The 16,600-nt window shown below is 34.8% G+C and overlaps 1 protein-coding gene across 1 annotated transcript; it reads left to right on the top strand.

Annotated features, from left to right (window-relative positions):
- The first annotated feature begins 585 nt into the window (after positions 1 to 585).
- Positions 586 to 12,982, top strand: LOC113522607 (DNA replication licensing factor Mcm7). Its single transcript, XM_026908347.3, has 16 exons — positions 586 to 752; positions 831 to 934; positions 1,774 to 1,914; positions 1,999 to 2,126; positions 2,463 to 2,554; positions 3,060 to 3,286; positions 4,386 to 4,568; positions 5,256 to 5,440; positions 5,880 to 6,048; positions 6,438 to 6,590; positions 7,577 to 7,743; positions 9,296 to 9,462; positions 10,433 to 10,544; positions 10,867 to 10,965; positions 11,937 to 12,057; positions 12,579 to 12,982. Exons 1-16 carry the CDS (start codon positions 722 to 724, stop codon positions 12,657 to 12,659), a joined length of 2,160 nt encoding a protein of 719 aa, XP_026764148.2. The 5' UTR covers positions 586 to 721; the 3' UTR covers positions 12,660 to 12,982.
- The last annotated feature ends 3,618 nt before the right edge of the window (positions 12,983 to 16,600 follow it).

Genomic DNA, 16,600 nt, shown 5'->3' on the forward strand with positions numbered 1-16,600 from the left:
AATTTCGCGACTTAAAAAACAACTACGAAAGGCTTCGTAAACGGTTAATTGCTTATTAAAATTATTTACCCTTCATCTTTATATATGTATATTAATATCATTATTTAATGTTAGTTGTTACAATTATTTACATATCTGTTATTATCATTATCTATCTTATCACTAAAGTACTGTATTCTTGATTCAATGTACGTCCCAAAGACTGACTGGTAGAAAATGCTATTAGCAATAATATTAAATAACATTCAGTTTATAAAATTATTTAAATTAAATTAAAGGACAATCGACTGTTGTTTATAGGAAAGAGATCTAGCTACAATGTCTTTTGTTTTTTTTACAAGTGGCAATCCTTTTAAATATTATAAATGTGAAATTGAAATTGCTACTTCATACCGCCTTAATTAATTATTACAAATTTTTTTTAAGAATGATAATGGAATGGTAATCTACCAGAAAAAAATATTGAATTAGATATACTATAATTAAGTTAATGAAGAAATTAAATAATGTAAAAAAGAAATTTATCCTCGGGCTGTATAGGCTGCGCTCTTTGCATATCAATTTGAACGAATTTATTACAAAAACAAAGTTTTCGCGCCAATTATTTTTAACTTGTCAACTTGTTTTAAACTGCATATGTTTTGTGCGTTATAGATTAAAATATAAAGTTTTTACTTAAACAACCTTATTATTGATTTTTCTCATTAAACAATCATTTGAAATGGCTATGCGTGATTATGTTGCAGATAAGGGTAAGAATATTATTTCGTATTTGTTATCTCAGAGTCTGTTTGTTTGCGGTTGCATTACAAGTGATTTTTATTTTACAGAATCCTTCAAGAATTTTTTTATTGATTTTTGCCAGACTGATGATGAAGGACATAAAAACTTTAAATACGCAGAGCAACTTACAAAAGTTGCTCATAGGGAACAGGTAGGTTAGAATCGGTGTATTTTAGGTTGTGTTCTGACATTGTATCATGTTTATAATTAATTATTCATAAAATTATATAAAGAATATATAATTTATCATCATTATATGAAACTATATAAAGCTCAAGTGAGGCCACACATGGAATACTGTTCTCACCTGTGGGCAGGAGCGCCACAGTACCAACTCCTTCCGTTAGACCGCATTCAAAGTCGGGCAGCTCGAATTGTTGACGATCGGCGTCTTACTGTCCGGCTCGACCCACTGGAACTGCGTAGAGATGTTGCATCTCTGTGCATTTTCTACCGAATTTATCATGGGGAGTGCTCTGAAGAATTGTTCGGATTGATACCTGCTGCAGATTTTCACCATCGTACAACCCGCCATAAACTAAAATTTCATCCCAACCATCTGGACAAGTGGCGGTCCTCCACCGTGCGTTTTTCAAGGCACTTTCTCCCACGCACAACCACTCTTTGGAATCAACTTCCAGCAGCAGTATTTCCGAACCGATACGACAACATAACCTTCAAGAAAAGAGCATATTCCTTTTTAAAAGGCCGGCAGCACACCTGCAATGCCGTAGGTGTTGTGGGTGATCATGGGCGGCGGTAGTCACTTACCATCAGGTGAGCCGCATGCTCGTTTGCCCCTGTGTTGTAAAAAAAAAAAAAAAAATTAAACTTATTAGAATTACAGATAGTTTCAAGAAGTTCATGACAAAAATAACTAAAGTGTAAATGTTTTTAAATTAAGTGACTTGTAAATTTAGATTTAGTTTTTGATGCATGCATTGTGGATGTTTTATAATTATTAATAATTTTTTATAATGCTACTTTTAGACAGCTTTTATTGTGGACTTAGATGATCTCCATGAAGTTAATGAGGAATTGGCTGAAGCTGTAAAGTCAAATACTCGTCGGTACACTAATATGGTCTCCGATGTTGTGTATGAAATGTTGCCAGACTATAAGCATAAAGAGGTAACTACTTAAAACCACATACCATAGTTATCTGTTTTAGTAAAATATTATTTCTGATCTTATTCAATCTTATCTATTTAATAGGTGGCTTCTAAAGACTCATTAGATGTGTACATTGAACATAGAATTATGTTGGAAGCACGAAATCATAGAATTCCAGGAGAGATGAGAGACCCAAGAAACAGATATCCTCCAGAGCTTATTAGGCGATTGTAAGTTTAATGAATAACATTTTGTTTAAAATAAAAATATTTGATATTTCTTGTATGGCACATAATTAATGCACAAACTAAAAAATTAATAATAGAGTCATAAAGAACTACAAATTGAAAAAATCAATTAGTAGTTCTTTATGATTCTAAGTTTTTCTGTTTCATCCAGATTCATTAAGGCCTACCTCTCCATGAGTACATAGTATTTTTATTAAATTTTTTAATCCAGTTATATAAAACTAGTATTAGTATATAAGTAGTAAATTTGTTATATTGCTGTCTGTAATAATTTTGAGTTGTTGTAATTAATTAATAACATTTTTTATATTGTTTTAGTGAGGTGTATTTTAAGGATATGGCAACTTCCAAGTCCATACCAATTAGAGAAGTAAAAGCAGAACACATTGGCAAACTTGTTACAGTAAGAGGTGAGAAAAATTTCCTAATTATTTTTCATTACATACTACAGAACAAATAGTTAAAATTTTTCAAATGTAATTTAGATTGCTTTAGATTTAGTGCTGAGAACTTAAATAATATGCTTGTAAACAGGTTTTTGTATCTGATGGAAAGTGGTAACCATTGCCTATAGACATGAGCAGTACTATGGACATAACAGAGTATACTGTTTCGCCTATGATATTCCCCATGCGTTGCTATTCCTGAGGACTCAGGTGTTATTTCTCTGTACCCTGTAAATTCACACCATATCCCACCCTTCAAACCGAAACAGCCATGCAAACACAACTGCTTCACGGTAGAAACATGAATGGGATAGAGGTACCCAAGCAATCGACTTTTGTACAAAGTCTCCCTCTGGTAAACTAATTGAAAAACTCAACTGAAAAAGGTTTCATAGAACAGTATGGTCATCTAAACATGTCCTCATATGATGAAATGTTCATAAATGAATACACCCTTACTTGACTGCAGGTATTGTGACCCGATGCACGGATGTGAAGCCTCTTCTAGTGGTGGCAACGTACTCGTGCAGTGCTTGTGGCGCGGAAACGTACCAGCCGGTCCGTGCGCTGCAGTTCACGCCGCCGCCTGCCTGCTCGGCTGATGAGTGCCGCCTTAACAAGACCGCAGGACAATTGCACTTGCAAACCAGAGGTTCTAGGTTTCAAAAATTCCAGGAATTGAAAATTCAGGAGCATGTTAGTATTTCTTAATATGCTACTTTTTTTTGTAAGTGCCGCACAGTAACAGTAATCACCTGATCATCTAGCTAGGATACTCTGTATTATGAGAAATCAGATCATCTGGCAGAACAATTTTTAATATCCTTATTTTACCCATCTAAGAACTTATACATAACTAACTGTACCTTGTGGCTTTATTTGCAAACAATTATTTTTATTAGCCTAGTGACTTGAAATCATGGCATTATGATGGATATGGTTGGCATTATGGTGCAAAATAATATTTTTTTCTTAGTTGTGTGTTGCTAAGTAAAGGCCTACCCCTATTTTTTCATACAATAAAACCAACAAGTTGAATTCAGAATTATTTGGTCAACCATTCATAAACAACTGTTTTCTAAGTATAAGCTAAGATAGCTTCCAAAAAGTTGGGGGTGCTCAATAGGGTGAGACGGTATTTCACGCCAGAAAACCGCCTGAAACTATATAAAGCTCAAGTGAGGCCACACATGGAATACTGTTCTCACCTGTGGGCAGGAGCGCCACAGTACCAACTCCTTCCGTTAGACCGCATTCAAAGTCGGGCAGCTCGAATTGTTGACGATCGGCGTCTTACTGTCCGGCTCGACCCACTGGAACTGCGTAGAGATGTTGCATCTCTGTGCATTTTCTACCGAATTTATCATGGGGAGTGCTCTGAAGAATTGTTCGGATTGATACCTGCTGCAGATTTTCACCATCGTACAACCCGCCATAAACTAAAATTTCATCCCAACCATCTGGACAAGTGGCGGTCCTCCACCGTGCGTTTTTCAAGGCACTTTCTCCCACGCACAACCACTCTTTGGAATCAACTTCCAGCAGCAGTATTTCCGAACCGATACGACAACATAACCTTCAAGAAAAGAGCATATTCCTTTTTAAAAGGCCGGCAGCACACCTGCAATGCCGTAGGTGTTGTGGGTGATCATGGGCGGTAGTCACTTACCATCAGGTGAGCCGCATGCTCGTTTGCCCCCTGTGTTGTAAAAAAAAAAAAAAAAAAAAGTTCATTTATTAATGAATCATTTCAAATAGTTATGTTTATTAATATGGACTTGGATGTGTTGTGCAGTCAGACCAAGTGCCAGTGGGGCACATTCCGCGACAGCTGTCGGTGTACTGCCGCGGCGAGACGACCCGTCGCGCGCAACCTGGGGACCACGTGGCCGTCAGTGGAGTCTTCCTGCCGCTTTTTAGCGTTGGCTTCAAGCAGATTGTGCAGGGGCTGCTCTCGGATACATACCTTGAGGCTCATGTAAATCCCTATATTTTTAAACATTATGTTGTGTTGAATTTTATGGTATTTTAGCACACACATTAGGTGTGTCACCACACACCTAATGTGTGTGAAAATAAAGGGATGATAGGTGAGAATGCAGTCTAGTCAATTGGCCCATTGTGATGAATTCATCATTTATTAGTCATGGTGGTTTCTCAGGAGATAAAAAAAAATATATATACACCAGAAGGAGACATTGTACAAAAGTCATTTGCTTGGGCACCTCTGTCCCATTCATGTTTCTACCATGAAGCAGAAGGGTGGGATATGGCAGTAAATTTACAGGGTACAGAGGAATAATACCTTAGGGATGGAATCTAAGGAACATGGGGGGAGGGGGAGGGTATCATGAGCGAAACAGTATACTCTGTTATATCCACGGTACTGCTCATGTCTATAGGCGCTGGTTACCACTTTCCATCAGGTGGACCATCAGCTTGTTTGCCATTTTAAGTTGCATAAAAAAAAATTACTAGCAGTGAAGCTACAAGACTCCTATTATTAATAAATTAGGTTGATGTAGTTTGTTTATAGGTTGATATAATTATGTTCAACAATTCATATGTAATGTATTTCTTTTGTTTTTTAATAGATAGATTATGATCCAACATGAAGACATAGATATTGGTTTTTATGTTATATTTTTTTAAATAATTATAACAGAGTGTGACTTGCCTGAACCAAAGTGATGAGAACGAGATTTCTGAAGCCCTCACTGAGGAAGAGTTGGCAGAGTTGTCTGAGGAGGATTTGTATTCGAGAATGGCGCAGAGCTTGGCGCCAGAGATATATGGCCATGAGGATGTGAAGAAAGCACTACTACTGCTGCTTGTGGGCGGTGTTGACAAGTAAATTAAGATTATTTATTAATAATATCATCATCATCATATCAGCCTTTAACCATTCACTGCTGAACATAAGCCTCCCCCTTGGGGGGTTTTGCAAGTAGTTGCCATGCTTGGCAGGCGGATTGGTAACCGCAGGTAGGCTTTAGAGATGTTTTGAGAGGGATGCTGCTGTCCATCCCTCGCCGTCCCTTGGTCGTCTTTTAAGACACTTACAGGAAAAGAAGGGGTGGCCTGTTCTATCCAGGGACCAAATGGCCATCACCCATTAATAATATATATGTTAGTAATTAATAATTAAGAAAATGTGTTTATAGAATACCATGAAATTGAAATAATTTACATGAATAACTTAAGGATTACATTATTACTTTTCCCATGGGAGTGGTGTCAGATGGCTAATTTATATACATTCTCTTAAAACTTTTATTACAATGGTTAGGCGGCCTAATGGCATGAAGATTCGCGGTAACATCAATATTTGCTTGATGGGTGACCCGGGAGTGGCCAAGTCTCAGTTGCTGAACTACATCGACCGTCTCGCGCCACGCTCTCAGTATACCACTGGACGCGGCTCTTCCGGCGTCGGTCTCACAGCTGCCGTTATGAAGGTACACACTTTTCTCTCCCCTTCTCTCCCTTTTTAGTCCTCTTTTCTCCTCCTTGTCTTCTCTCACCTTCTATCTCAATTTATATGGATTTATAAGTAGAGAGCCTTCTCATATTTTTTAACTTTTACAGTTTCCCTTTCTTTTTTTTACCTCATACCTTCTGTTCTACACGCTTTAAGCACTGTTTAAGGTATAATTTGATTATTTATTTATTCTGAATTCAAATATTTTACAATATTCTGAATTTAAATATTTTACAATCAGTTTTATAATTTACCTTTGTTACTTGTATTTATGTATGCCATGAATTAATTATTTTAAAATCTAAGCTTTACTAAAATGCAACTTACTAAATAAATAGCTTACTAAATTCTGCCTTTCATTGTTAGGATCCGTTTACTGGGGAGATGATGTTGGAAGGAGGAGCTCTAGTTCTGGCTGATCAGGGCGTGTGTTGTATCGACGAGTTCGATAAGATGGCAGAAATTGACCGCACAGCTATACACGAGGTCATGGAGCAGCAAACTATTAGTATCGCAAAGGTATACCAATGCATTAGCCCTATGTCGTTACATCCTAATAAATAAACTTGACCAAATTTATTCATAGAAATTTAACTTCAGTCGGAAAATATTAAATAGATCAATAGCTATTAGATATTTAAATTTATTTTATTAGATATTTAAAGGGATACAACTTTTTGCAAAATAATAAATATAATTATGATCCCACATCATTAATAGAATTTCTCTAAAATGAAAAAATGTATTTAATGTATAAAATTGAGTTAAATTTAAAATTTTATCTAATTTAGTGTTTTAATAATTTGATGCCCTCAATCGTCATATTATCCAGGGGTGTTTTATTACTATCATATACCTTAAGTAACAAGCATTGTTTGACATATCACGTGATTATATATATTGTGGAAAGCAATAGATGTCATTGTACATAATATCTAGATGTGTGTATAACGTAACAAAGTTTTGATCAATTTATTATTGTATAATATGAAACTAATGAATTTCTTCACTAATATGTGAAAATTATTTTGTTTCCTCAGATGTTGTGACTTTAAAATTTAATATAATTATATAAATTACAAAATTACTTTAACTTTACATTAACTTTGTTCCACAATAAAAACAGTGCAATTAAATACAAGTATTTAAAATAATGTTACTAATATAATAAAATTGTAACTAGATTATATCTGTATATGAAAGTTATTTAAGAAACTGTATGATAATGTTAATAAGAGCAATAGAAGCTAAACTTATTTTGTCTGTTAGTCTATCTATATGTTTGTTCCGACATCACGCAAAAACTATTAAATTGAATACGGTTTTTACAGTTGTGTTTGTGAGGATCTAATTCTCGTTTTTAATAAAGTTTTTGTTTTATCTCGATACCCCACGAAAAGTGCTCTATTTCATTGATATTTTCGGAATCTACGCGTAAGAAGTACGAAGGGCAGAAGCTCGTTTAATATTATTAACAAAATATTTTAAACGTTTCATTTTTACAGGCGGGTATAATGACATGTCTGAATGCCCGCGTGTCGATATTGGCGGCGGCGAATCCCGCGTACGGAAGGTATAATCCGAAGCGTTCCATCGAGCAGAATATACAGCTGCCAGCAGCGTTACTGTCTCGGTTCGATCTGCTGTGGCTCATTCAGGATAAACCCAATAGGTAACAAACGACGTTATTATGTCAATGTTTGAAAAATACTAATACTTATTTTACTGAATTAGATGTTAATTAGCAGAATTCCATATCACTGGTTAGTTGATTACATTTTTTTTTAATTTCGCTACCATTAGATTGACCACCAGTGGTGGTAGTAGTAATTACTGGTAGTAATAATGGTAGCCCACCACTATTACTACCTGTACCTGTACCACAACCATATCCGTAATAATATTCATATAAGTATATATATCCATATTAGCTATAAATTTCCGACGCATGTTTTCCGCTAAGTGCTTTGCCTAAATCTAATCTTCTAAGGTATCTTTAAATAAAAATAATAAAAAAAAAAAAATATAAAAAGTCTTTAAATATTATCATATAAATATATTTTTGCTTAATAAATTATTATTATTGTATTATATAATATATTATTATAAGTACTCATTAGGGAAATAAACCTAGTGCTATGAATAATTAATTTTGTTTCGTGTCAGTGACCATCTCTGGTTGATACTGGTGCAGATAGTGTGGCCTCAATTAAAACAATTGAATATTATCTAATGCCGTGTATCTGGTATTTCCAAGAACACAACAATGTATCCACTTGTCATTCCATCTGTTATGTTTAATTAACAACGCAATCAATATTATCTGATTTTGACGCCAAATTATATTATTAAAAAACATACCATTTGTGGTATAAATACCATTAACAAGAGATAATATCGTATTGGTACAATTAAAATGACTTTTTATTGGGGGATGACCTCATCCCCTACCTATGATAGCTTGAATATTTTTTTACCACTTTATAAATAAAGACTAAGATATTGTACATGTTTACCCTTTATGACCAAAAAACACGATAAGTGCAATTTATATAGCTTACATTTCACATATAAGTAACATTATGTATACCTTTATGAATAGACACTGAAATTATTAATTATTTATCCACTTAATTCGTGTCCTTAATTGCAAAACATTATAGAAATATTAATAAAATATATAATTATTGTGTGATTGAAATATATATAAGTACCTTATTTATATTTTCCTAATAGATAATACAAAACTGTAGAGTCTAAACCTGAACTAGCTAATTCTGAATCAATTTGGTATCTGTGAAGGTATATTGTTTGCAGTGGGTATATTCCTCTTAGGTATAGCTACTTCTAGAGGGAACTGACTGAATGGAAATAATTCCATTCGGTTCCCTATAGAGTTTCCATATTTGTGGTTAATTTCTAGTCAATTTGTCATGATGAGCCAACTGGCCTCATTTCTGTATTATCTATGTTCATTGACTGGTATCCCACCAATGTTGGTTGCTATTTCATTATCACACATAAAAGAAAATAATATCCTTCTTCTTCTCAAATGGTGTGTGTAAAATGGTTGAGCAATCATCACGAAACTAACGTTACGGTACCAAGAAGTAAGAAACTCATTTTGATATTTGTAATATTAGTAAGGTTTTCAAGTAGATAATTTCCATTCCGCTACACAGACGTAGTGGAACATTATTAATAGATGTATATGTTTGCTTCAGGGATAAAGACTTAGAGTTGGCAAAGCATATAGCGTACGTACATCAGCACTCGCAGCAGCCGCCGACGTCGCGGCGAGCGCTACCCATGCGGCTCGTTCGCCGCTACGTCGCACTCACGCGCCGCAAGCAGCCCACCGTGCCGCCGCATCTCGCCGACTACATCGTCTGTGAGTAACAACTTGACGTGTTGCCCCATTTTCCTGATTAATTTCATGTTGAATAAATATGCTCATGACTATAATGACGTAGTTACTAGAGGGAGACTTTGTACAAAAGTCGATTGCTTGGGTATATCTGTCCCATTCGTGTTTCAATCGTGAAGCAGTTGTATTTGCATGGCTGGGTTTTTGTTTTGAAGGGCATATGGCGCGAATTTACTGGGTACAGAGGAATAACACCTGAGTCTTCAGGAATGGCAACGCATGAGGGGTATCATGGGCGAAACAGTATACTCTGTTATGTCCATGGTACTGCTCATGTCTATAGACGACGGCTACCACTTTACATCAGGTGGGCCGTCAGCTTGTTTGCCATTCTAAGTTGTATAAAAAAAAGCTGGTTCAATCTACCAAATACCTCTTGGCAAGTTTTTGATAGAGCTTTTAACCTGACAACGAAAACATTCACGGTCGCCACCCTTTAAAATTTTTCATCGCCTGTGCCCAGTATCTCCTTTGACTAAAAGAAAAGGTCAATGGATATCCGTGCTATCTGCTGTAACGATAGTGTCTCTTATTAGATCTTAGCGTCTTTTGAACTTGGCCGCCATCGACCGAAATTTTCTCTAAAGTCAATACTAGTAATAATCAAAAGCAATTGACAATTGTTGCCAAGTATACATATTAGTGACCAACGTGACAAGTGGCGAGCCTATCGCCGTTACTCGGATTATTATGCTTGAAAAGTGTTGTTCAGATTTTAATACAATGATAATTCATCATCATTTCAGCCATTATCCGTCCACTGCTGAACATAAGCCTCCCATATAGAATGCCATAAAGAACGGTCCGGAGCTACTTGCATCCACTGACTCCCTGCAATGCATTTCAAGTCGTCACTCCATCTAGTGAGGGACCGTCCTACACTGCATTTGCACGTACGCGGTCGCCAATGATGATTAACTTGTTTTTATTATAGCGTCGTATGTCGAGATGCGTCGCGAAGCACGTAACGCGCGGGATGTGACGTTTACGTCCGCCAGAAATCTGCTCGCTATACTGCGTTTGTCGACAGCATTAGCACGTCTCAGGTATTTTTTATAAATATTTTAAATATTCAAGTGGATTCCATTTATACATGTTGAAGTTACTGAATATTGCAATCACTCCTATGTTCAATTAAATTCACAATAAAATCATTTTTAATTAGGTAATAAAGCCAATTTTTTAAATAAAAAAAATACATTAATTAATTGGCAAAAATTTTAACCATTTTTATATATTGACATGGGCACTACCTATCATCACTGGTAGCTTGGAAGAATAAAATTTGCAATTTACTATTATAAACTTTTCAAATACAGAATTTATATTTTAAAAAAGGTTTTACTAAATAAAAATAATGGTTTTTAGGTTATCTGATGTGGTGGAAAAGGAGGATGTGTCGGAGGCGATCCGCCTTGTGGATATGTCGAAACAATCTTTACAGCATGTCGAAGATAATGTTCAGAGGTATATATTTTTAGTCACAAGTTTAAAAAAAAATACGCTTAAGACTCTAATTTTGTAACTGATAGCATAAAATTATTGTACAAAAGGAGGACTTATTTATTAATCTTTAGGCAGTGCAGTGTTAGCTTGGAAGAGAATCTTACTAATATTATTAAAGTGAAAGAGAATTTGTTTTTTACCTTATAGCGGCTTAACAGCTTAATCAATCACTATGAAATTTGGTATACACGTACTGTATCTGATGAAAGGTATCGGTTACTCTTTTCCCGGTTAGTAAATATATCCCAGACACGCGGGCAAATTGTGAGTAAAAGCTGGTTTAGCGATAAAACTAAACATTATCTTCTTGTCTTGAAGATAAGATCAAGAGAAGATGTTTCCTCAGAACTGTGTTGATTATAAATCGTTTAGAAAGAATATACTTTCAGATTAGTCCTATAGAATTTCTTAAGCATATTTTAAAAAGAAGACTTTTTAATTATTTGTTGAGTCAACAAAACCAGCTCTAGTTCCAGGTTTTTCAATAGTTACTATATCTCATAATGTTTACCAAAGTTATTATGTATATATATATTAGTATAACTATATATATTATAAGTAGTATTTATGTGTTATATGTGTATTTCTTATGTATCATTATGTATAATTATTTCATTATGTTGCTATAATTATGTCACAAGTTTTTTACCACATCTGCCCTTTATATGCTTTTTGTTTTTATCTAATGATTAGCTGGTAGAGAATGCCATATGGCATTAAGCTCGCCACTTGTACAAAGCTTTATTGTGCAATAAAGAATAAATAAATTTTATCAAAATCGGTTCAGTAGTTTGGTTTTCAAATAAAGATAATTAGGTTTTGTAATGATTGAAATAGTTTTCTTTTTTGTGAAACAAAATCTTGTTTTTAGTTATGATTATATCTGTTTTTGTACTGAGCAATGATTTTCATTTTTATTTTGTATCCATTAGGGGCATAAGTTCTATGGACAGAATCTTCGCGATTGTGCGCGACCTGGCCGGCTCGAGCCAAACTGTAAAAATTGCGGACGTAATTGAGAGATGCGTGGACAAAGGATTTAAACCTGATCAAGTGAGTGATACTGATAATGTAACGACTGCCATTCAAAATTCGATAATAAATTTTATCTCACTACAATATAGTTGTAAAATTTTCATTTTCATTAATTTTTTTGAGAAAAAGTTCAATTTTAAGGATAGAATACCCTTAAATTACATATACTTATTTACTTACTGATAATATAGGTGAGTTTTTTGAGTATATAAAGATGGAATGGCGCACTCGCCTATGCTAATGGCTTACAATAGCGGGGTATCAGTGAAAGATAAAATGACGGGAATGAAGTCAGTTGTCCCATCATGATGAATCAAAAAAGAATTGATCAATGACCTAATAGGGTATAATTAATTTAAACTTTTTAATGTATGTTACATTGCTTTACTTTATACGTCGACTATACCTAGCCGAGTTTGACAGGCATCTACCGCTGAGGCGGAATGAATAAATTTATGTATCGAACAAAATGCCAAGATCCTCAAAAAGTCAATTAGTTTATAATATAAAATAAATTAATATTATGAATTATTTTAAAGGTGGATGCGTGCATCGAGCAATATGAAAACTTGAATGTATGGCAAGTAAATCAAGTTCGGACGAAGATTACTTTTATGTGAATCCATGTGTTTGATCCTATTTGTAAGAAATCAGTACTTGAAGTGAAGTTTTTAATTTACTTTTAATTTTTCTAAACACAGTACAAGCTATACATTTTTTTTTTGCGTTAGGCAAAACTTCGCTCCGGGTACTGGGTTTTTGATTTGAAAGGCCATCATTTTTTAGTGGAATCTCATATCAGAAACTAAAATAAATTGTGCCTGTACCTTGTGTAAAATACAATTGTGCCTGATGTTTACTATTTTGAGTGAATAATACATAATATTCTTAATATAACTGATTAATAAGGTGTATTTTGATGAATAAAAATGTTTTAATTATATTTATTTTTTCTTAATCCCATTTAACTTTATAATGTTAAAAAATCACTGAAGACTTGCCAGCGTGGGAATAGTAGGCTAATGTTGCCTTTTATAGGATTGGGGTATGTATCTATATATAATTTACTAATATTTGTATTTAGCGATTTCGCGCGTAATTATAGCGTGATGTTGAATAAGCTTCCTCAAAAAATAAGTTAATAAATGCAAAAATAACTCTCAAATTCGACTGGTAGTACTAAAGATAATCGCGTTTAAACAAACGCTCCCGCTTTATTATATTAGTGTACATAGATAGATAATTTATTTGCATTACAGCACACAAATTACAACATATATAGATATACATAAAAAGCGAGATAACATAAATGATTAAAAAAAAAAAATATAAAGCTAAATACAATTTTTCGTTTGTGAGTGTGCCATAACAATACAAAATGGTCACAACTCAGTTTATTGCTTCGCCCTCAAAAGAGAAAAGCACTGATATTCTCTTGCGGCCAAAGGTATAAGTTACGAGTCTTTTGTATACTTTTGTTCAGACGACTTACCTTTGCTTTTAAGATTGCTCTGATTTTCCAAAAATAAAACCTTGTCGACTTTATACAAGAAAATTTAATGTTCTCTGTTATTGTATTTCATACAGCGAGACAAAATATTGGCTCTGGCTCTCCATATACATAATACCAATCTTCTTGATGACTTGACTTTTACGATTTCGTTATGTTTCGTTATGTATAGGTTACTTACTTAGATTGCCTGCATGCTGTAACACAATAAATTTGTTCCTCCGCACCAGGGATACGAATGTAATAACAGAATATAAATAAGTAGCTACAATGTTATGCGACGGGATTGCTTCGAATGAGAATTCACTTTGTTATGATATTAGGTATTACGTTTATCTTTCTCTTTATATTTGCGTTATAAACGGCATTACTCGAGGATATATTTTTTTTTATTATTTTAGCCGTTAACTGTCCACTGCTGAACATAAGCCTTTCCCACAAGGGCAGTTTTGCCAGTAGTTGCCAAGATTGGCAGGCGGGTTCGCAACCGCAGTTAAACTTTTATAGATGTACTAAGAAGGACGCTGCTGTCCATTCCTCGCCTACTCTTAGTCTACTCTTACGACACCCATGGGAAAGGAAGGAGTGGTCTATTTTATGCCGGGATCACACAGTGATACATAGGTATGAAATTAAATTTGATTGAAACGTACGTGGACAAGGACAAAATGTCATTCAGCCTCCTACACTAACTTGACAGCTGCACGTTTTGTGTTTGTTGTATTTTGATTCCCGTTTCTTTTTTTTAATAAAATTTTGTGTAGCATTAGTACCTCTATTCTCAAAAATAATATTTCGATATATTCTAGAGGAAGCAAACAAAGCATGATTGTGCTAAGGGGATTGTTAGTAATGGGGTCTCGTGATCTCTTTACTAGCAATATTCCCTGTTGGGGCAGCCTCTGCGGTTCCATTTGGAAACTATAGTGCTTAGTACCTGGTGAATTCGTCATATTAAATCTAACTAGTCATATGACTCCATCGTTGCTTATCATCTATCCTTTATTGTACAGTGGTACTTTGTCGTATGTATACCGATAGCACGGGGTAAGCTTATTCCATTTTTCAAAGAAAAATGACTTTTTGCCACGAATATTTAAGCATTTAATGTGTTAATTTATAATTTACCAGAGGGAGTCTTTGTACAAAATTCGATTGCTTGGGTACCTCTGTCCCATTCGTGTTTCAACCGTGAAGCAGTTGTGTTTGCATGGCTGTGTTTCGGTTTGAAGGGTGGGATATGGCGTGAATTTACTGGGTACAGAGGAATAACACCTGAGTCCTCAGGAATGGCAACGCATGGGGGTATCATGGGTGAAACAGTATACTCTGTTATGTCCATGGTACTACTGCTGTCTATAGGCGACGGTTACCACTTTCCATCAGGTGGGCCGTCAGCTTGTTTGCCGTTCTAAGTTGTATAAAAAAAAAATGTGTTCAACTATGCAATCATTTTGCCTAGCTGCCAAAGAAATTAGGGTAATGTAAGCGGTGTTGGTGTATAGCTGTATCCAGAAGTTAACCTGTGCCTAAACGCTTTAACGGATTTAATAAATGTGATGTCATTGGTTTGTTTTTATTTGTGGGAGCGCTGTACGACGACAGTAAAATAAATATTGCGCTCAATTAACAGTCAAAAACATTCAATAGTAGGATTTTTTTGTTAATGTCACGTTCATTTGTTTACATACATATAGGTACAAGTGAACAGGCATGAAGTAAAAATAGAAAACTTCTGATATCCTCACTAGGTGGGCCTTGTCTATTCCTGTCTATTGCTGGACGATAATTTATATTATTGCTAGTTTTTTTTAAATACAACCTTAATCAAATTGATTAAGGTCGTATTTAAAAAAAAAAAACATTACAATCGAAGTCGGCAGTCAAATCATTTAAACCAGTATGATTTTTCTCACGATTTCGATAATGTAAAAGTGGTAATGTCACTTTTGCATCGATGACATTTAGTAAAAGTACAATAATTTGATATTTGTCTAATTTCATTATGTATTTAAAGGACGTTTTAATTAAACTACTGCCATTGGTTTGTATCTAAATGTAACTGTATACTGATACATAATACTATATATTTTTTTTATACAACTTAGAATGGCAAACAAGCTGATGGCCCACTTGATGGAAAGTGGTAACCGTCGCCTATAGACATGAGCATATAGACAGTACCATGGACATAACAGAGTATACTGTTTCGTCCATAATATCCCCCATGCGTTGCCATTCCTGGGGACTCAGGTGTTATTCCTCTGTACCCAGTAAATTCACGCCATATCCCACCCTTTAAACCGAAACACAGCCATGCAAACACAACTGCTTTACGGTTGAAACACGAATGGGACAGAGGTACCCAAGCAATCGACTTTTGTACAAAGTCTTCCTCTGGTAAAAATTAATATATACATAGTTTAGATACAGCGGTTTTTTTTAATAGCTGAAAATGGGACAGTAACGCCGCCTGTGCTATTGGCTAACGCTGGCGGGCAATCAGTGGAGGATGACGATAATCTCTCCTTGGATGGAGTCAGAAGAAATTAAGTATCGCTGTTGTCAGATGGGACCGCGTGGAGGATGACCTGTTAGGGTATGTTGCTAGCAATGAGTCCTCTAGTTCCCAATGCAAATAATCCAAATCAAATTCCTAAAATAAGTATATACGGTAACTTTTACTGAGCGATCAATCTGAAAAGTTTGAGCCGTTAATATTGATTACATTAGCTTATTAATGGGTCAGCGGTCTTATTATTAACAAGTGATAGGTACCTCTAACGATAAAATTGGAACTAATTCAGGTGGAGGTAGGTGTAATTAACTTAATTTACTGTCTAGGGCTAAAGAGTGCCTACATATAGAACATATGTACGTTATAACGTCTTGTTAGTCTTAATACTACTAACTATCAAGTAAAATATGTGTTTAATTAAGTTAGATGTTAATGTATAATAAATATGTGCTTAATTAACTAATTACTCTGTTCCGTCATATTAACCTATCCTACGTACTTACAATACAAAGAAATAATTACAAAGAAAGCAT

Source organism: Galleria mellonella, unplaced genomic scaffold (assembly GCF_026898425.1).
Source record: "Galleria mellonella isolate WM207_F2 unplaced genomic scaffold, CSIRO_AGI_GalMel_v1 utg38, whole genome shotgun sequence".
Classification (NCBI taxonomy): domain Eukaryota; kingdom Metazoa; phylum Arthropoda; class Insecta; order Lepidoptera; family Pyralidae; genus Galleria; species Galleria mellonella.

Excerpts from the sequence above, each read along its gene's own strand:
- LOC113522607 (XM_026908347.3), top strand. The coding sequence starts at position 722 with ATGGCTATGCGTGATTATGTTGCAGATAAGG. Across the intron at positions 1,915-1,998 it reads CAGACTATAAGCATAAAGAG|GTGGCTTCTAAAGACTCATT; the intron begins GTAACTACTTAA and ends TCTATTTAATAG. Across the intron at positions 10,545-10,866 it reads ACAGCATTAGCACGTCTCAG|GTTATCTGATGTGGTGGAAA; the intron begins GTATTTTTTATA and ends AATGGTTTTTAG.